Source organism: Aspergillus steynii (assembly GCF_002849105.1).
Source record: "Aspergillus steynii IBT 23096 chromosome Unknown P170scaffold_1, whole genome shotgun sequence".
In the NCBI taxonomy this organism is placed as follows: Eukaryota; Fungi; Ascomycota; class Eurotiomycetes; order Eurotiales; family Aspergillaceae; genus Aspergillus; species Aspergillus steynii.
Genome location: NW_020194398.1, coordinates 4,285,685 through 4,305,258, shown reverse-complemented (window position 1 = coordinate 4,305,258; position 19,574 = coordinate 4,285,685). Strand labels below are relative to the sequence as shown.

General features: G+C 53.3%; 6 protein-coding genes across 6 annotated transcripts; 4 read left to right on the top strand and 2 right to left on the bottom strand.

The window, feature by feature from the left end:
* The first annotated feature begins 194 nt into the window (after window positions 1-194).
* P170DRAFT_432613 (DUF3429 domain-containing protein) lies at window positions 195-1,892 on the top strand. Its single transcript, XM_024848299.1, has 5 exons — window positions 195-347; window positions 426-659; window positions 725-778; window positions 894-1,118; window positions 1,181-1,892. Exons 2-5 carry the CDS (start codon window positions 441-443, stop codon window positions 1,601-1,603), a joined length of 921 nt encoding a protein of 306 aa, XP_024710375.1. The 5' UTR covers window positions 195-347; window positions 426-440; the 3' UTR covers window positions 1,604-1,892.
* Window positions 1,893-6,615: 4,723 nt separating this feature from the next.
* P170DRAFT_343477 (glycerol kinase) lies at window positions 6,616-8,514 on the top strand (the record flags this gene model as incomplete). Its single annotated transcript, XM_024843404.1, has 4 exons — window positions 6,616-6,887; window positions 6,965-7,959; window positions 8,016-8,182; window positions 8,242-8,514. The coding sequence occupies 4 exons, from the start codon at window positions 6,616-6,618 to the stop codon at window positions 8,512-8,514; spliced, it is 1,707 nt and encodes a 568-aa protein (XP_024710374.1).
* Window positions 8,515-9,781: 1,267 nt separating this feature from the next.
* On the bottom strand, window positions 9,782-12,413 carry P170DRAFT_347165 (i-AAA protease YME1; the record flags this gene model as incomplete). The annotated part of the gene is made up of 5 exons (XM_024843610.1): window positions 9,782-10,177; window positions 10,243-11,948; window positions 12,017-12,122; window positions 12,186-12,320; window positions 12,384-12,413. The coding sequence occupies 5 exons, from the start codon at window positions 12,411-12,413 to the stop codon at window positions 9,782-9,784; spliced, it is 2,373 nt and encodes a 790-aa protein (XP_024710373.1).
* Window positions 12,414-12,867: 454 nt separating this feature from the next.
* On the top strand, window positions 12,868-14,526 carry P170DRAFT_432608 (uncharacterized protein). The gene has a single exon (XM_024848298.1). It carries the CDS (start codon window positions 13,241-13,243, stop codon window positions 14,330-14,332), a length of 1,092 nt encoding a protein of 363 aa, XP_024710372.1. The 5' UTR covers window positions 12,868-13,240; the 3' UTR covers window positions 14,333-14,526.
* A 771-nt stretch (window positions 14,527-15,297) lies between these two features.
* P170DRAFT_442973 (mannose-1-phosphate guanyltransferase) lies at window positions 15,298-16,413 on the top strand (the record flags this gene model as incomplete). The annotated part of the gene is made up of 3 exons (XM_024850501.1): window positions 15,298-15,399; window positions 15,454-16,330; window positions 16,394-16,413. The coding sequence occupies 3 exons, from the start codon at window positions 15,298-15,300 to the stop codon at window positions 16,411-16,413; spliced, it is 999 nt and encodes a 332-aa protein (XP_024710371.1).
* An 871-nt stretch (window positions 16,414-17,284) lies between these two features.
* On the bottom strand, window positions 17,285-18,665 carry P170DRAFT_421682 (3-keto-steroid reductase; the record flags this gene model as incomplete). Its single annotated transcript, XM_024847383.1, has 2 exons — window positions 17,285-18,548; window positions 18,625-18,665. The coding sequence occupies 2 exons, from the start codon at window positions 18,663-18,665 to the stop codon at window positions 17,285-17,287; spliced, it is 1,305 nt and encodes a 434-aa protein (XP_024710370.1).
* Window positions 18,666-19,574: the final 909 nt, after the last annotated feature.

The following is a 19,574-nucleotide window of genomic DNA, read 5'->3' as shown; positions in this document are numbered from 1 at the left end:
CCCAATCCCGCGTCGCAGCGTCTCTCCGCCCGAAGTGCCGCATCCGGTTAGCCGCCTAGGGCTCCAGCCCTGCCGGCTGAGTCACCCGCATGCGGGCGGCGGTGGATTGCTGGGTGCCTGAGGCTGCCGGTCGATGACACCTGCGGCAGTGGCGTCTGCGGTGCGCCCGAGCCCGAGCATTACCGCACCTCAGCATAATATCACCTCACTCATTCGTTGTCTCCAGGATCAATTGTCTCCTCGGCCTGCCATCTCCACTCCCACGAGTCAAACTCGACCAGCTCCTGGGTGAATACCCTCAACTCCACTCTTCCTTCTTCTTCTTCTTCTTTTTCCAGCTCAATTGGGTGAGTGGTCGTCCGTCTACCGTCTATCCGAGCTTTCCAGTCATCGCTTTGCTAACCCGAGATCGGGAGAAAAATTAGCTGTCCTAGTCGACCATGTTGTACAGAACCACCGCTGCCCGCTCTGCCCTCCGGGCTCTTTCCAACACCAATGCCTCGGTCGCCCGCTCGAGCTTCGCCAGCAACGTTTTCAAGGCTCCCTTGACCTCCGCCGCTCGCTTTCCCGCTCGTCCGACCTCGTCTCCCAGCCTTGCTCTGGCTGCTCGCAAGCCCGTCACCACGGCGCTTGTCCGTTATGCCTCTTCTTCGTCCAAGGTGAGAAGGTCACGGTTGCCGGTAGGCACTGTACAGAACGCCAATCGCTGATTCCATCCGAGCAGGACTCCCACGGCGAGGAAGATGTTGATATGATGGCCGGTATCAAGGGTGAGGCGGTATGTATCCATCGATTCGTTTCTTCCCCCCGATCATATGCGGTCCCGTCGGGCTTTGTACGCGTCGGGCATAGTTCCAAAGAGCAATTGGCTCACGTTCGGGATTCTACCACAGAAAGTGATCAAGGACACCTTCAGCCTTGCGGAGGTCCCCAAGGAGGCTCTGTACCTCGGTATGGCCGGTGTCATTCCTTATCTCGCCACTTCGATGGAGACCGTTTACCTTTCGTACGAGATCAGCCGATCCGCCGCTGGTGCCGATGGCCTTATCTTCTCCGGCCAGACTGCCGAGCTCCTGCTCCACATGATCGAGCCCATCCAGGTCGGATACGGCGCTGTGGTAAGTGCAGTCCACGACATCGGGTTAAACCAAGATCTAGACTGACCGGGAGTGATGAACAGATCCTCTCTTTCCTGGGTGCCGTGCACTGGGGTCTTGAGTGGGCCGGATACGGCGGAAAGTACGGCTACAAGCGTTATGCGGCCGGTGTTGTCGCCCCTGCCGTTGCGTGGCCGACTCTGCTCTTCCCCACCGAATACGCTTTGATCAGCCAGTTCCTCGCTTTCACCTTCCTCTACTACAACGACGCTCGCGCCGCTACCCACGGCCGTGCTCCCGCCTGGTACAGCATGTACCGCTTCGTCCTGACCTTCGTCGTCGGAGCCAGCATCGTGGCCACCCTGGTCGGCCGTGAGCAGATTGCCAACACCATCACCTCGGAGCACAGCATCACCGACAAGATCAACGCTCTGCTGTTCCTGAAGAAGAAGGAGCAGGAGGAGCTTGAGGCCCGCCGCAAGGCCGAGCTCGAGGACGCCGAGTAAAGGAATCGAATTCAATCGAACTACTCTATATCAAAAGAGATCCTCCGATCCCGTGATTGTATAAGCATGTGATATGTTGTGCATAGTTTGAAATATGATGGAGTGGCCCGAGAGCGACGATGCGTCTCTAAGACCTTGCCTGTGGCAAGTCCCGTGTGACAGTAAAGCAAAAGGAGTGGTCCCATATCATTGTTTCTCGTTTTGGTTGTCAGTTTTATCTTTTTGTCGGGTTGAGTTTCTTGTAGATTACATGCGGAATCAACGAATCAGCGGACGCTGGAATTTTTCATTTGTTTAGCCTGTCTCCATTGTTTGAAGCTATCGAAGGCAAAGAGTGGTTCGTCCGACTCGACATACGCCGTATACTCCGTAACCATCGAAGATAAGGTACTCCGGACTCATCGGGTGCGGGGAGACAGCCTAGAGACTAAGGTCGTACTCGGTAGTACCGTAGAGCGCAGTGGCTCGTGCCCTCTCCCCTACCTGCCTAGATTCCAAACTCCGGATCTACTCTCCCCACGGGACTACGGATATGTAAGGAATCCCTGATGGTAAGAGATTAGGCCCTTGGCGCCCATTCCCGAGGTCACGTCGGATATCCAAACAGACAGAACACGACCCCAGGCCCAGCCTTACTAGTCACCACTAGACGAAGTAACCCCGGGCGTGGCGGACCAGGATCGCACGATCCAAGACCGAATATGCGGGGTTTTGACAGCCCAGGCAAGACCCAAACCCTGGGGATGACGGGGTCGGTCAGACCAGACCAGACACGACAAGGGACAACGACCTACCAGCAAGTCGCAACCCGGAAAGCGCCCAGGATCCGGCGGGAACGTTGCAAACGAGCAATTCAAGGAAAGTCAGACGAGGACACTTCGCTGTCAGGACCCAAACAGGGTAACCGACCAGATCGATACCCTGCAAATATGTCGGTCATGTACTAATCATGTACCTACCTGATTACTATGTATGTGCATACATGCTCCGTGCATAAATTGGGCCAGTCCTCGTGGTGCCCAAGACATAGATAGCTAGGTAGATAGGGACGGAGTAGATAGATAACATTGCGAAGTACAAATGGCAACCTGGCGACGGAACCACCCACCAGAGTATAGGTAGTTGTCGGCCACGAAATCTGCAGATCGCAGCAACAGCCCGCGATGACGACTGGCCGGGATCCAAACAGGTTTGGGAGGAAGCGCCGGGAAGGTATCGGTCCGCATAGGTACTAACCAACCTTTGACAGGATCTCACCGTTGGCCATTTGAACGGCTGCGGCGTGGGAAAAGGAAGCGAAGGGAAAGAGAGAGGAAAAGGTTCCCTTCCGTAGATTCCGTAACTCTGTTTTCCCTCGTTCTTGGCGGGTCCAAAGAACAACGCACGCACGGGGTATGCTATCTATCGATCGGTCCTAGCTGTCCCGGGATCTTGAAGGTCTCAATGGGGATTTGCCAAAATTCAGCTACTCCGTGCAGTACTCTCTGCCATTTGTCTTTTTGATCTCTAAGATATAAATAAATAAAAGAATTCTCGGTGGAGGATCGACTCCGGGTTTGTTGCATGCTCTGATGATCCGTCTCTTCCAGCCAATTGGGACCAACGGTCCGTAGTGCATCAAAGGTCAATGCCGGCTGGAGATGGAGGCTCCGAATGATTCAAGTTGATTATCCTGGGAGGGTTGAAACGCCGAAAAGGACGAGTTGAAAATGAAAATCAAAATAAATAAAAAAAAAAAAAAAAAAAAAAAAAAAAAAAAAAAAAAAAAATAGCGACCTCTGCTGCCGATCATGTTCATCCAGGGCACGCAAAGCTACGTAAGTTGGGTTTGAAGTCTGGTCGCAAACGTCACTATCCGCCCTGAGGTGGCGAGTGGTGGGCCTCGGTGGGATCTCTGAGCTAACTGGGATACGTGGGCAAACCCTGGGATACATAATCATGACATCGACAGCTGGCTAGCCGGGCAGAGCTTGAGGATGGCCCGGAAAACCACCGGGTGGAAATGCGAAAGTACGGAGGCAGTTGGGCCGTCAGCCGGACTGGTCAACTCAACAATTGCTTACAGCGTACTTCGCAGCTGTCGTCAATAATTCATTCATCCGAAACACGGAACTGGACAGGAGGATCTTCGAGCAGTACATTTAATCCTCCGTGGTGACACTGAGATTGATATTGTCTGTAGTTAAAATGAGAGCCGGTCAGCGTCGAGACCCTTTCTGCCGGTCGGCACAATTGATCCCGTGGCCCAGGGTTGACTAACGGAGGGGGCCAAGCCGACCCGACTATCCGCTGCTCGAATTTCTCCGTAAATCACAACACCGAATCGATGACTTGTTCCCCCCGTCGGCTTCCTTAGTGCCGTCTCATCCCGGCCGGAACGCGTGCTAGATGGACAAGGGTCTACGAACCCTTGGACGGGGTAGTCACGCAGGAGAAACCTGAATATGAGATGTTTAGGCCTCACCATGAATTGGGGTACTCTGGAGATATTAAATAGTTTCGAACGGGGGGTCATGGGTTATCTTTAGTTTTAGTTTTATTTTTATTTTTTTATAAAAAAAAAGGAAAAGGGAAAAGAAAAAGAAAATATAGTTCTGACATTACTAATGGATGCTTGGGTGTCCACTCTGGAAGAGGTCATGAGCACGCGCAAAAAAAAAAAAAAAAAAAAAAAAACGGATCCTGAAATAAGATAAAATAAACTAACAATGAGAAGGGGAAAAGGAGAGAGGGGGTCCAAATTCCAGCAACGACCCTGGAACGCTCAAAGAGAAGAAGCTAGAACTTCCAAATGATCAGGAAAAAAAGGAAAGAGCAATAATCCAGGGGTAAAAAGGGCCGGTCTAGATCGCCGAGGAGAAAATTGCACACTGTCATGTGCTCGATCGACGGAGTCGTGAGGAAACGGGGCCCGCAGAGCCCCTCTCTTGCGTGTTTTGTCTTCAATCCTACCTACCTTGGCAGGGATGTGATCTGGTTTATTTAGGATTATTTCCTCCCCGTTGTTCGGGGGACGGTGGTTGGGCTTCGATGGAGATTCGATTTCCAGATCGGCATCTCTTCTGCAGGTAGGTATGTCTGGTTGTGGAATGGATCGGGTAGGGTTGCACATCGGCTTTGCATTATCGATTAGAGACTGAGCCCGTTGGTTTTTTATTATTGTGTGTTTATTTCTTATAATTTTTTGTCTTCATGTTGCCGCCATGTTGCCTCCATCAGATCTCTTGCCGTATTGTAGGAGGATCGCAGACCAGGAATAATCACACTAGACAAGCCTTGGAAGGGGGAATGTAAAAGGAAGAAAGAAGGGAGACGGGTCTCTTGTTCTCATTGTTGGCGGCAATCACAATTAGATAGTCTACGACGATTGCTTATCTCGACCCCCAGCGTATACTGCTGGAGACCATCCCGGGTACAGCTGTTTTCGGGGGGTGTTCTAGGCACCGCGACTAGTCCGGGTGGAGGTGCAGATACTAGAACCGAAAACCATGGAATCGACCTGCGATGGGTCCGTGATCGATGTCATGTGGCAGTCCAACACCGACTACTATTCTTAGTCGCGTTCCTCGAGCCATTGGCTGCGATGATCGGAAGCCCTGCCGGACACACCCTCCTTTACCGCACTGATGGGAAAAGGGCGATTTTATTTTATTTTTATTTTTCTTTTTTTGGGGGGTTCTCGTCAATGAAGGTGACTTACTCCTAAGAATTCCGTTCAATGACCCTTAAATTCTAGATCCAGGATGAAGGGTGATCGATGATTGATGGCCATAATCAAGGAATTGTATAGCACCCGAACCCAAAAAAAATCCATCAATCAATTCCTGAGGTTTCAGCCAAAAACATCTGCGTACGGAGTAAAAGATGGGGAGCGATAACCCGGATCCCCGGTCCGAATTGGAATCAAATAGTGCAGGGTGATAATTGACGATAACGGAAATAGGGAGACGGCGACTCCAGATTTTGGGACTATTATTTTCCTCCCCCAGGCTAACCTTCCCAAAAACCCCAAACAAGCAATCTCCATTCCGCGTAAGGAGGGCCATGAATGTCAGTGCTGACGACGGACGGTGGTCGTCTGATCAGAAAAAAAAAAGAAAAAAGAAAAAAGAAGGCCCGAAGAAAGTGGGAATTCGAGCGTCTTCCAATGCGAAGGCGGGAAAGGGTCCCCCACGCCCCCACTTCTCCGCCATGGACGAACGGGGATTTCGCCAGGCAAGCAGGAGGGACTGGCCGGGCGAGAGAGTCATGGAGGTTCCTACATGCACCCCCATGGCGCCTACGCCTAGTACTTACATAGTACATCCAGAGAGACAGGTACCAAGGGCAAGCTGTCCACTTATGCACCGGGAATACTTGGTCGGGGCGGGCCAGATCCACCGAGTTGGATAAAGAGTCTCCGTTGTCCTTTCTGGAGAAGAGCGAAGATTCATTTCTTTCTTTCTCGTTTCTTCCCTTTCCTGCCTTGCTGCCTCGCCACCGGCCGTTCGGTGACCTCATCCCCGCCTACTTCTCTCCTGTTCTGGCGCTCTCCGGCTCGGCTTCTCTGACTGTCGCTCTCTCTCTCTCTCTCTCTCTCTCTCTCTCTCTCCCCTCTTCTCGCGAGTGATTCTTCCTTCCCACCGCCTTACCAACACGCACCCCCCGAATCCGGCTACGTCACGGCCATCCACTTCTCCGGCTTCTCAGCATCTTGGCTGCCCAGTATCTTTTCCTCGTTTCCTCTGCCCCCCACCGACCACTTCCGCGTAGTCCAATTCCGTCATCCTTTAACCAATCCTCGTTCTCTCTTCCCCCGCCTTTTCTCTCTTAAGAACTGCGCTCGGGACGTAAATTCTCCCCCTCTTCTCTTATCCTCTGTCCCTCCCTCCAATCAATTCCTCAACAATCCCTGCTGCTCTTTGCCACCCGTTCTTTCTTTTCTCCAGCGGATCCTGGAGAGAGAATCTTATCTCTTGCCAACTCATCTCTCATCTCTCTCCTAAATCGCCTAAACCAACCCCACCGTCACAATGAGGAACCCTTTCGATATGTCCGACTTGGACTCGCTCGTCGACGAGCAAGACCAGCAGGAGATCTATGCCGACCTTCACTCTTATCAATCGCACGACGGCAATCGTTCTTTATTACAGAACGAAAATCGTCGCAATGACAATCTGAAGGACCGCTTTATTGGTGCCATCGACACGGGCACGACTAGTTCTCGTTTTATCATCTTCGACTGTACTGGTGTCCCCGTAGCGAAATACCAGACCGAGTTTCGTCAGATCCACCCATACTCAGGGTAAGTTTCCCATATCTCCTATTTTTATTTTTTATTTTTCCACCGCCCGGATCGCCCTCGCTGACTCGCAACCCTAGATGGCACGAACAGGATCCCTTCGAGCTGGTCGATTCCGTTTACATTTGCATCGAAGAAGCGATGAAGACGTTCCTCGCCCTAGGCCACTCTACCGACGAAATCGAGGCGATAGGGATCACCAGTCAACGAGAGACTGCGGTGTGTTGGGACTGGGAAACCGGCGAACCTCTCCACAATGCCATCGCATGGCCCGACACCCGGACCAAGGGCTTGGTCCGTGAGTTGAAATCTAGACCGGGCGCAGATGATCTCAAGAACATGTGTGGTCTTCCGCTGTCTACCTACCCCTCCTCCGTTACCTTGGTATGGATGCTCGAGCATCTGCCCGAAGTCAAGGCGGCATATGAGGACGGAAGACTCGCCTTCGGTACTGTCGACTCGTGGCTCATCTATAATCTGAATGGCGGCCCTGAGGGTGGTCGCTTGGTCACCGATGTGACCAACGCCTCGCGAACAATGTTCATGAACCTTGAGACGCTTGATTATGACGACCGGTTGCTCAGCTTCTTCGGGCTGGACAGGAACAAGATCCGTCTACCTACCATTCTTCCGTCGTCGGACCCAGATGGATATGGATATGTTAGCTCGGGTCCTCTAGAAGGCATCCCCATCGCTAGCTGCCTTGGTGACCAGTCCTCCGCCTTGGTTGGCCACTGCGCCTTCACGCCGGGAAGTGCGAAGAACACGTACGGTACTGGATGCTTCCTGCTGTACAACGTTGGCGAGAAGCCAGTCATCTCTAAGCACGGTCTCCTTGGCACTGTGGGCTTCCAACTGGGCAAGCATCGGAAGCCTGTCTACGCCTTGGAGGGCAGTGTGGCAGTTGCAGGCAGTGGTGTTTCTTTCCTGATGAACAACATGGGTTTCTTCCGTGACTCACGCAAAGTCAGTGACCTTGCGGCGTCTGTGCCCGACAGCGGCGGTTGTTACTTCGTCACGGCGTTCAGTGGTTTGTTCGCGCCTTACTGGATCGATGATGCCAAGGGAACTATCTGTAAGTTCAGTCATCGGGTGTGAACATGGAGATGTCCTTTGCTAATTATGACACAGTTGGCATTACCCAATACACGCAACGTGGACACATCGCAAGAGCCACCATGGAGGCTGCCTGTTTCCAAACCAAGGCCATTCTTGATGCTATCGAGGTAGATAGCGGGCACAAATTGACTCAACTCGCCGTTGACGGCGGAATGAGCAATTCTGACATCTGCATGCAGGTATGTTGCGCAGGTCTTATCGATGTTCGCATGACAGAAGAAATACTAACACTTTCAAGACCCAAGCAGATGTGATTCAGATCCCGGTTGAACGTCCCGCTATGCACGAAACCACCGCTCTGGGGGCGGCCATCGCCGCCGGCTTCGCCATCGACGTTTGGAAGGATTTCAATGAGCTTAAAAACATGAATCGCGCCAACCGCACAACCTTCGAACCTCATCTTTCCATTAAGCAGAGTGCGAAGATGTACAAGCAATGGTCCAAGGCCGTCGAGATGTCTCGCGGCTGGACCGACTCGGGTGAAATGAATGAGGAAGAAGACGAAGAGTAAACTGCTCTTCCAAAAGATAAAAGGAGGAAAATATACATGAAAGGGGACACCCCCTTACCACGTTCTATTATAATACCTGGATGATTTTTGTGCGATTAAGCGGTGTGCGTTTGTCATGTGTTCATTGGGGTTCATGGGTCTTTTCTTTGTTCGCTTTGGCCATTCCGGCGGTGTGGTGTCTTTTCTGAAGATACCCGATTCTTCATCTCATTTCTTATTGAGCAGGTTTCCTGGTACATATTTATACATATATATTAGCTTTCACATACATATTTAGAACAAGTCCATTGATCTCTCAAACTAAGGGTCCATTCCGAGTAACGAACGACTTGTATTGTGGGTGCTCATCTCGCCGTTGATATTGCGGGTGTTTCAATTCTCTGGTATATATTTATTGGGCAGCGACGGCATAGACGATTACTTTTGGATAGAAACCCCCTACCTACTATTCCAAACACAGGTTGGTTGTCATTCGACTAACATCATTGCCCTTGGAGGGGTTGGCCCCGCTGCCCACGTGATATATCTCTGGAGTGCTGCTTCATGTTGAGAACCTTATTGTTCCATCCATGCCATCTGCCTTCAGTATGTCCGGAAGGTCATCAGTATCACTCAACTCCATCTTGTCCAGTCTCCGGTTTCATGATACAAGCATCCACCCCCCAGTCATTCCTATTACAGATGACAATGACAACACCATAAACACCACCTTGTCTCACAACCAACCCTCACACCGGCCCCTCCTAATACTCCAGGATTTCTTTCTAGCTTCAGCATTCAATTTCGATTGATACCTATGCATGTATGTACAATACAATACAACCCAAGACAGGCAAGGTACTCAGGTAAAAAGGCAAGTATGGAAGTTTTTCAGTTCCGCGCTCGCCGGCGCTTGCTCACTCCGTAACTCACCCTGCTATATGCCAGATAACAACAAGTACATGCCTGGTTTTTGCTCTTCATTGTGATTGCGGATTTCGAGGATGAATATTGAGACCAAAGATATCAAAACACAAAACGGGAAAGGGAAAAGATAATGGGGGTAAAGCAGGCAGAAGACGCAACACCGAGTACAATGTGAAAAAAAAAAAAAAGGAAACCGAAGGCCGAACGAGAACTACCCCAGGGTGGCAGTCCAGGATGTGACAAGGACAATGCCGGTTCTCGAGACACCTAATGGAGGCCAACTCAAAGAAAACAATAACGGAGAGTGAAAGAGGATTATCAATAGAGAGAAGCTAAAATGTCGTCAAGAGGGAAGTTGACCTCATTCGTTGGATGTCGGGGGTTCTTGATCAGCATTGGACTGGTTTAACCGTGTCGTCTGCAGAGCATCGGGCAACTTGAGAGGCGGTGGCGGCGGGGGTTCCAGCTTCTTGAGTTTCTCTCCCTTCAATATTTTCTCCATCTCTTCCTTGGTGAGAGTTTCGTATTCGATTAAAGCCTGGGTCAAGAGCTCCAATTCGTTTCGCTTTTCGTTGAGGATGTTCGCGGCGCGCACGCGGGCCTCCTCAACTAAACGCCGGACCTCGCCTTCAATCTCCTGTTTGGTCTCGGACGACAGGCTGTTGTAATTGGTGGAAAGGTCGACATTTCCGAGCTTCTTGGAGTATCCGAACCGAGTGACCAAAGTAAAGGCCGTTTCGGTGGCTTGTTGGATATCCTGTTTGAAAATCAGGTCAGCAAACGGCAATCAAGCGACAAGGATGTGCAGGGGGATAAGCTTACAGCTGAGATGCCGCTCGTAACCTTGTCGGGCCCAAAGATGAGCTCTTCCGCGGCCTTGCCACCCATGGAAACGTCGATATCGGACAGGTATTCGGTGTAGTTGCGAGAGACCATGTCCATCTCGGGCAGGAAGTGAGTCACACCCAGCGCCATTCCGCGAGGAACGATGGTGATCTTGTACAGTGGCGTAGAGGACGGAGAGAAGTAAGCAACGAGGGCGTGGCCAGCTTCGTGGTAGGCGGTCAATAGTTTGTCCTTGTCCTGGATGATCCGGCTGCGAGCCTCCGCTCCCATCATGATCTTGTCTTTGGCCCAGTCGAAATCCTTGGCGATGACCTTGTTCTGCTTGTTCCTGCTGGCATAAATGGCGGCCTGGTTGACCAGGTTTTCCAAGTCAGCACCGGAGAAGCCAGGTGTGCCACGCGCAATCACTGCAACATCCACATCGGTACTGATCTGCACGTCCTTCATGTGGTGTCTGAGAATATCCATCCGACCCCGGACATCAGGGAGGCTGACGTTCACCTTGCGGTCGAACCGACCAGGTCGGGTCAGGGCCTTGTCCAGTAGTTGCGGGTAATTGGTCGCAGCAAGAATGATCACTCCGCTAGATTGCGAGAAGCCATCGAGTTCGGTGAGTAGCTGGTTCAACGTCTGCTTCACGTACGAAGCATCCCTCTCATTTCTCTTGGCGCCTATCGCATCCAGCTCATCGATAAAGATGATCGCGGGTGACTTGCCGCGGGCCTGAGCGAACAGCTCACGGACCCGCTTAGCACCAACACCCACGTACACCTCATCGAATTCAGATCCAGACATGTAGAAGAAGGGGACGCCGGCTTCGCCCGCAACGGCACGGGCAAGAAGAGTCTTACCAGTGCCGGGAGGTCCTACAAGCAAAACACCCTTAGGCAGCTTGCCACCGAGCGAAGAAAATCGATCCGGGTTCAGCAAGAACTCAACGAGCTCCTGAAGCTCATCCTTAGCTTCATCACAGCCGTGCACATCACTAAAGCGAACAGTCTGATGCTGCGGCTGGGCTTCGTTGCTCTGAGGGCCTCGGATGTTCTTCAAAACGCCCGTCGTTTCAACCAAAACAGTTACCAGGACAAGAGACATGTAAACGAAAAAGGCGAAGGACACAAAGAATTTAGCCCATCGGAAAATGGTGCTTCCAAGTGACTCTTCCACAACAACATACAGTGGAGCTTCTTTCGCGCCAGTGCCGTTCTGCTTCGTCGCCAATCCCATTTGACCACCATGCTTCTGGGCCGCAACGGCCTGGCCAATGGCTTGGAGCTGTTCAATGTTCACGTTCTGATTTGCGTTGGGATCAATTGGTGAGGGGCCAGTGTTTCCGACCACATTCAAGGCCTTGAAATAGATTGCTTCCGAGAGTTCGTTACCGGCGAAATGTCCACTCCTATACCGCTCGACCACGATCGCCGGCATGTTAGCACGAAGGAGGTCCTGGTAGAAGGAGTTCTGAGCATTGACGTTGTGTGGATTGTTGTTCGCAGTTTTCTCCTTCTGTGCCAAGACGTTGCGAGAGGGACCACCGAAGAGAAACCGTTGTTGCTGCAATTTGGAAAGACCGAGGGGATGGGGAACGTGGCGAAGTCGGTTCAAAGACGTAGAATAGGAACGAGAAGACGACGGAGAGAAGGCCCGGGAGGCTAGGGAGGGCGAGGTCCAGAGAGAGCGTTCTGAAGCAAACAATCCACCAGTCAGTATCCACGATCAAGTTATTCTCGAGCACCCGGGTTGTGATTACCATTGAACAAGGAACGTGACCATCCCGATTGGTGAGTGACGTCCGCTCTCAAAGCTGCCGAGGGCACCGTGTGCAGGAACTCGGGCAGTGCAACAGATCCGGTGTTCTAGATAATTCGTCAGAAAGTTAAGAGAGCATTTTCACCATCCGTCCGTGACGCGGAACATACCGCTGAACTCGCTTCCCCGGCCGTGCGCTGGGAAGTCATAGATCCGGAGGAAGGGCCGCGCTCGACATTCTTCCACGGCGCATTCAGAAGTTTCGACATGGAAGGCCAGATATCGGAGGTCACCGCCGCCATATTCTGTACGGCATCACTGGGGTTAGAAAAGTCGAGCGCGACAGAACATAGACCAAGGGTCCTTACGGGCTTGGGGATCGGAAGTTGAAAGGCCATGGTTGACCGACGTAAGGCGGCACTTGGCCGCGACAACAGAGGGTTCTATCCCCGGATAGGTTGGACGAAAGGGGAAATGGAGATGGCGTGAAATTATTCCTCAAGGGAAGGGAATGCCATCACCGTTTGATAGCGATCGAGGTTCCGAGTGAGATGGAGGTGTCTCGGCGGAATTCAATAATGCGGCGGCGAATTCATTGGAGACGGGCTTGCCACTCCGGCGCTTCTCCCCTCCCGGATCCGGGTCACGTGTGTGTATGCCCCAGGCAGCACTCCGTCCATTTGGTTCCATCGGCGTCTTCGAGCGCCAGAGCTTTCTACCATGTGCAATTCCTCCGCCTGGTTGTTCTCGACGGTTTTACCTCTCCATGGGACCCCGGAGACAGCTGGGACCGCCTTGATAGCATTCGTTGTGGCTTTACACGCATCATACAATATAATGGAATGGCAGACTCAGCAACCCATGGTTCAATGCGACCACCGATAACAAGGCCATCATAGACAAAAAAAACCCCCTGTTGCTAATGACCACTGCAGAACACATCATCTGCCACACATGCTGGGGTACACCGGCATAAATATCTTGACTGGTCGTCCAACGCTACATATATCTCTATATATCAATATTTGCAGCTCATATCCCGCATATTTCGGCATTAGCCAGCTGGGATAACTACTACGACTGGAGGAAGCAGGTCTTCTTTCCTTTATATAGCAAGAGCGTCGCTGCCTATGCAACGCTCGTCCTGAACTTTGTCGAGATAGGCCCAGCAGGTTCGACTCGGATATATACTCCATGGCTTCTGTTGTTCGAGCTCTTGTCCGAAATGCCCCGAAAGGTTATTTTTCTAATGGGAGCTCCCAGCGTGCAGAGCCTCCGTTGGGATGAACATGAGTTACTCCATGCACCCATTCACCCATTCCATGGCGCAAGTATTGGCACCGAAGGAGCTGGATCATTTGACGAAGCCTACCCTGTGAAATGGAGACTGCTGCAAGAACCACTAGCTCTGCCAGAAGCATCCCCCGATCAGGACGAACCTGACCCTACGCGAGGCGCGCGATTCTTCACCATCGACGAGCTGGCCACTCCTGGCGACATATCTACCACGACATCGGACGACTCGACTCTGTCCAAGTTCTACAACCACTCGTTTGCCATCCATGAGACCTCGGAGATTTCTGCGCCCGGTACCTCTAGAGACGACTCGATGAGAGAGAGCGGCTTATGGATGGATAGTACGAGTACTTCGATCGCGCTTAGCTGGGACGAAGAAACCACCAAGCCTAGTCTTCCGATGCAAGGAAATATCACCGATCTACAGGATGTTCCCAGCGCCGCATACCTCAATGGCATCGTGCCTCAGACGATGACCGTGAATCTAATCGTGGGGATCATTGCGATTCGGCCGCCGCGGCGCATCGTGACGCGACAATGGAAACGAGAGCTGGACCTGGTTGAGGTGGTGGTGGGCGACAACACACGCAGCGGGTTTGGGGTTACGTTCTGGCTTCCTCGGACGGGTCGAGACGGCGGCGACGAGAACGAGCTCCGAGGCAGGCTGGCGACCCTGCGACCCCGGGACATCGTTCTCTTGGGTACGGTCGGGCTGGGGGCGTTCCGCGAACGGGTGTACGGGCAGAGTCTGCGGAATGGGATCACGCGCGTGGAATTGCTGCACCGGCAGCGGGTGGACGCAACGGACGCCGGGGGACTGTACAGCGCCAGGAAGCTGCGCGAGGCCAAGCCAGACGATCTGCCGCTGGCGAAAGTGCGCGAAGTGCGCGAGTGGATCCGGCAGTTTGTGGGCCCGGAAGCAGCAGGCGGTGGCACCAGGGGGCCAAAACAACGTGGGCCGATGGAGGATCCGGCGAAAAATCCTCATCCCACGATTCTGCCTCCAGATACGCCGTCGTAGCCTGCCCCGTTTATAATTAGAACAGACGACGCGGCCTGGGATCCGAATGAGAGACATTTCCAATAGATTTGAACATTCTCCAGGAGTGAAGCATCCATGGATGGAGGACGTGCTCGGATGCAACCGTAGGAATCGGCGGAGTAGTTTAAAATGCCCAATGCATCGGTCCTAGTACCTTACTCCGTACTCTGTATAATCTGCGCAGAATCAAATAGGGGGAGATTGCAGGAAGCCGGCCGGAGGGCCTGAGGCTTTTCGATGCGCAAGTGAATGAAACCGGCTCGGCCAATAAGGGCGCGGGCACATGGGCCCACCCTGCACCTGATGCGGCCCCCGTACCGTATCGTTACGCCCGTCGCCCCAGGGGTCGCCGCAAACGGACGGACAACGACCGGCGGGCAGTACACTCCAATACCTGGCAATACATCGACCAACGCCAGGTGTTCTTCTTTTACCTTACGGCTCGAATTCATCATGTGTCTCTTTTATTCCGCTGCTCCTCCTTCTCCTTCCCCTTCTCCTTCTCTCCTTTTCTTCCCTGAGAGCTTCCGATCTTTCAATCCGGCCATCTCCCGATCCATTGATTGATTGATTCCCCTTCCCTCTGTCGACTTCTACTCTGTCGTCTTTCCCCTCATCCTAGCCCTTCCTTTTCCTCTCTCTCCCATTCACTCGTTCCATCCCACTTTCACCATGAAGGGTACCTGCTCCCCCGCCAATTTGCTTTCTTTCTTCCTTTGGCTAACCCTTCTTTAGCTCTTATTCTTGTCGGAGGTTTCGGTACCCGTTTGCGTCCTTTGGTAAGCCAATGCTCCCCCTCATCTCCCCCCTCCCCCCGCCGCCGCCGACGATCGTGACGTCGGAGCATACCAGCTGGTTGTCAAAAGAATCTTTGCTAACCTTTGTGCTCGTTACCACAGACTCTGACGCTCCCCAAGCCTTTGGTGGAATTCGGAAACCGTCCTATGATTCTGCACCAGGTCGAGAGCTTGGCTGCTGCTGGTGTGACCGATATTGTCCTGGCCGTCAACTACCGCCCCGATGTGATGGTCTCGGCCCTGAAGAAGGTACGCGCGATAGTCTCGTGAATCGATCGATCCAAATGCTCATGGTTGCGCTAGTACGAGGAACAATATAACGTCCGCATCGAGTTCTCCGTCGAGTCGGAGCCGCTGGGTACGGCCGGTCCCCTGAAATTGGCCGAGAAGATCCTGGGCAAGGATGACTCGCCCTTCTTTGTCCTGAACTCCGATGTCATTTGCGACTACCCATTCAAGCAGCTGGCCGATTTCCACAAGAACCACGGTGACGAGGGTACCATCGTCGTCACGAAGGTTGATGAGCCTTCGAAGTACGGTGTCGTCGTCCACAAGCCCAACCACGCTTCGCGCATCGACCGTTTCGTCGAAAAGCCCGTCGAGTTCGTCGGCAACCGTATCAATGCCGGTATCTACATTCTCAACCCTAGCGTGCTGAACCGCATCGAACTGCGTCCCACCTCGATCGAACAAGAGACGTTCCCCGCCATTTGCAAGGAAGGTCAGCTCCACTCGTTTGATCTTGAAGGGTTCTGGATGGACGTCGGTCAGCCGAAGGATTTCCTGAGCGGTACCTGCCTGTACCTTACCTCGCTCGCGAAGCGCAATTCCAAACTGCTGGCTCCCAACAACGAGCCTTACGTGTACGGCGGAAACGTCATGGTCGATCCCAGCGCAAAGATCGGCAAGAACTGCCGCATCGGCCCGAACGTCGTCATCGGTCCCAATGTTGTTGTCGGTGATGGTGTTCGCCTGCAACGCTGTGTCTTGCTGGAGAACAGCAAGGTTAAGGATCACGCCTGGGTGAAGTCGACCATTGTTGGCTGGAACAGCTCGGTGGGCAAGTGGGCTCGCCTGGAGAACGTTACCGTGCTTGGTGACGACGTGACCATTGCCGACGAGGTCTACGTGAACGGAGGCTCTATCTTGCCCCACAAGAGCATCAAACAGAACGTTGATGGTAAGTTGGGGCTGCTCGCACTCTCCATCCTTACTCTTTCGATACTGACGAATCCCGCGATAGTTCCTGCGATCATCATGTAATTTCCCGTTCTTTTTCCCTTTACGTCGACATGTCCTCGAATATCTTGATTTAAATCGCCTATACCTCGCAATCGCCCAGACGCATAGAGCCGGAGTCGTTATATCTTTTGTTTGCCTTGATGCAGTTGATTCGAGCAGTCCTGAGCTTGCCTGGTTTGTTGGTCAAGAGCATGACGTCCTTTTTTCTTTTCTTTTCCCCTTCCTCTTGAAACACGCCGATTTTGTGCGCCTTCCTACCTATCTCTCCCCCTTTTTCTTGCATAAACCCCTTTTAGTCTCATCTATGGTCTGTCGGTATCTACGCACTCAGAACCTTGACGGTGTGAGTGCGCCTGGTGCGACTGTCTCCAAGTTTAGTAATTCTCATCCTATATCCCGTTTTTTCTTTTTCCTATATCGTGTCTTGGTCCACCATCTCACCTCCTTTTCCCCTTTCTTACTTTTTTTTTTCCTCGTCGCGATTTCTTTTCTATTCATTACTCTGCGTCTGCTTACCCGGAGACTGGTGAGTAAATGGGTTCTAATACACTATCTGGTTTTAATGATGTATGAGGACATGGGGTTTTATAAGGAATGTAAATATGGGAGGCAGAACTCAGAAATGAATCTACAAGAAAAACGAAAGAAAAAGTTCCAAGTTCAATTTCACATCCAATCATCAATTCCTTTCTCTAGATTACTGCTTGCTTTCGGAATGAAAATTTTCGCATTGAATCCAAATCGTGTTCCTTTGATAATCGGCCCAAGTCGTGGTTATATTACATAGAAATAAAATAAATAACATAGAAGAAAGAAGAAAATGAAGAAACCCCGGAATACTTGTGCTAGAGAAGACTCGCCGAAAAACAGGACAGACAGAAGCCTATATCATCTAGGCCTGCGTCTTCTCTACCTCATCCAGAATGCCATCCCACTGGACCCGCAACTCCTCCATACGCTGCCAGCACGTTCGTCCCAGCTCCTCGAACCGCTCTTTCTCTTCCGCCGTGAGTTCCGTCGCGCCGCGCTTGCGTCTCCGCGTGCGATCCTCCTCGACAACGGCAGGTCCCACGACACCGCCGTACCCCCATCCGTCGACCTCGGTCGAGGCGGAGGTAGCGGGCCCCCAGAGGCCGCAGGACGAGCCCCATTTCGCGCGCCCGCCGCCGTGACGCCGGTACGCGGATTCCGCTTCGTCGAGGGCCGATTGCGGGGCCAGAGCCAGCCACACGGGGGCGCGGGCACCCAGGTATGTGGACAGAGTGTGCCAGGGGGAGCCGAGGACGCGGGCGAACCAGAAGGCGGCAAGCATGAGGTAAAAGAGCGGCAGGGCGAGGGGGATGATGGCGGTGCCGCAGATGCCGGGGTGGGAGAGGTAGGTGTTTGGCGGGGGGAGGGGAGGGTCAGAGGATTGGGGGGTTGTGTCCGCGGCGGTGCGGTCGTCGATGGAGTGGAAGCTTCGGACCCAGGGAGCGACGCTGGGGAGGTCGGACGTCAAGGCCAGGATGTCGGTCAGGGCCTTGGAGGATTCGTAGGGGGTGGTGGTGCGGAGGCCCTGGAGGTCGTCAGGGTCGAAGAGGTTCACGGTAGCTTCGATGCTGGAGACCCAGATGATGCGACCCGACTGGCCGGGCCGTCGCAGCAAAGACATGACATTGTGAGCGAGCATGTAGTGGCCGAAGACGTTGGCGCAGAACACGGCGCCCAGGCGAGGCTCTTGGTCGACGCGCGCGGTCTGAGGATCGGTGACCACGCCGGCCGACGCAAGCTTGTAGGCCGGCCAGGTGACGGCGTGGGCCGGGTCGGTGCAGATATCCCAGACGGCTCGGGGCCAATCGATGCCCGTCCAACCGCCTATGCCGGCGTTCAGCAGGATTGCGTCGAGCTTGGGGAAGGTTTGGGTCAGTCGGCGAGAGAGGGCTCGCACAGAGACGAGGTTGGACAGGTCGACATTCTCGGGGATGAAAGTCACTCGGGCAGCGGCGGAGGCATTGGCGGAGGTGCGCAGGTAGTCTTGCAGAAGCCGGAGGGTGTCATTCCCCTTTCTGGTGCTCCGGGTGGTGAAGATGACGGTCAATGACTGGTCGATGGTTCTCTGGCGAGTCGATTCGAGGAATTCGTCCACTACTCGGCAGCAGATGGAAAAACCGAGGCCACTGCAATGCGCAACGCAATTGACGAGGTCAGACGAGTGGCAGGGGCGGGGGGACGGATCAGGAATGGAGAACATACCTGTTGGCACCGGTGACCAGGACGTAGGTCTGGTCCTGCATTGTGATGGATTGAGGAGTCGATCTAGACTGGAGGATCGAGAAGGAAGTCGACGCCGGGGGTGAAGAAATCCAGGGCGACCCGCTGATTGGCCCGCTGGCCGTGTGGGGCCGCTGGACGAGCCGTGGTGGCCTGAGGCGCCCGTGCCATGTGACACCCCAAAGCGGCAGTCACGGGGCCGCCCAAAGGGGCAGTCTGTTTAGATGTCCATCTCGCTTCCTTTTCATGCGGTCAAGCCGGCCTCCTGGCTTGGTAGACTCAATACGAGGAACTTACTCAACAGGTTGCTGTGGTCAAGCCGACGGCTCCGGCCATCCGCACCCCCCTCAAAGCTCCCTAAACCTCCTGAGATATCACTAACCCGGCGGCGCATTGCCAATATGTATGGTTCGTCCAGCCCAGCGCCTAAGGAATCAACCCCGCAAAAAGGCCAATCTCCACTATCTAGCGTGTTGGTAGCCACATGGAGAAGTAGACCTTGGCTGTCCGTATTGCGGAGGAGTTGGTGCACAGGCGGCTTCACGGGATAATGCAATCGGAATACCTGCCAGGGTGAATGGCTCGTATCCCCTCAGTCCAGCCAAGCCAGCACCAACCATCTGGGAGGGGAATGCAATCCGCGACTGGATGAGCGTGTGCTAGTGCGCTCTTTTCCGTGCTAGGGAGGATCTGGGGAAGGCCGGATATTGAGGCTCGCTTAGGAGATAATCAACCATCTGAGAGCGATCACCATGAGCCGTCGTCCTTGGAAATGAACAGTGCCCCCAATGATCAGGTATCCCAGATGGACTTGGGATAGAATTCCATCTCCGGTCGGCGATCTGCCTACGTCATGAGGACCCCAGGGAAAGAGGTTTTAATCGCGTAATGTATGCATGTCCCTGGCTTACTCGATTCCGCGCTTTGCCGAT

What these genes read in the sequence shown, in the direction of transcription:
- P170DRAFT_432613 (XM_024848299.1), top strand. Translation starts at nt 441, where the DNA reads ATGTTGTACAGAACCACCGCTGCCCGCTCTGCCCTCCGGGCTCTTTCC. An exon ending in CCGGTATCAAGGGTGAGGCG is followed by an intron (nt 779 to 893) that starts GTATGTATCCAT and finishes ATTCTACCACAG; the next exon opens with AAAGTGATCAAGGACACCTT. An exon ending in AGGTCGGATACGGCGCTGTG is followed by an intron (nt 1,119 to 1,180) that starts GTAAGTGCAGTC and finishes AGTGATGAACAG; the next exon opens with ATCCTCTCTTTCCTGGGTGC.
- P170DRAFT_432608 (XM_024848298.1), top strand. Translation starts at nt 13,241, where the DNA reads ATGCCCCGAAAGGTTATTTTTCTAATGGGAGCTCCCAGCGTGCAGAGC.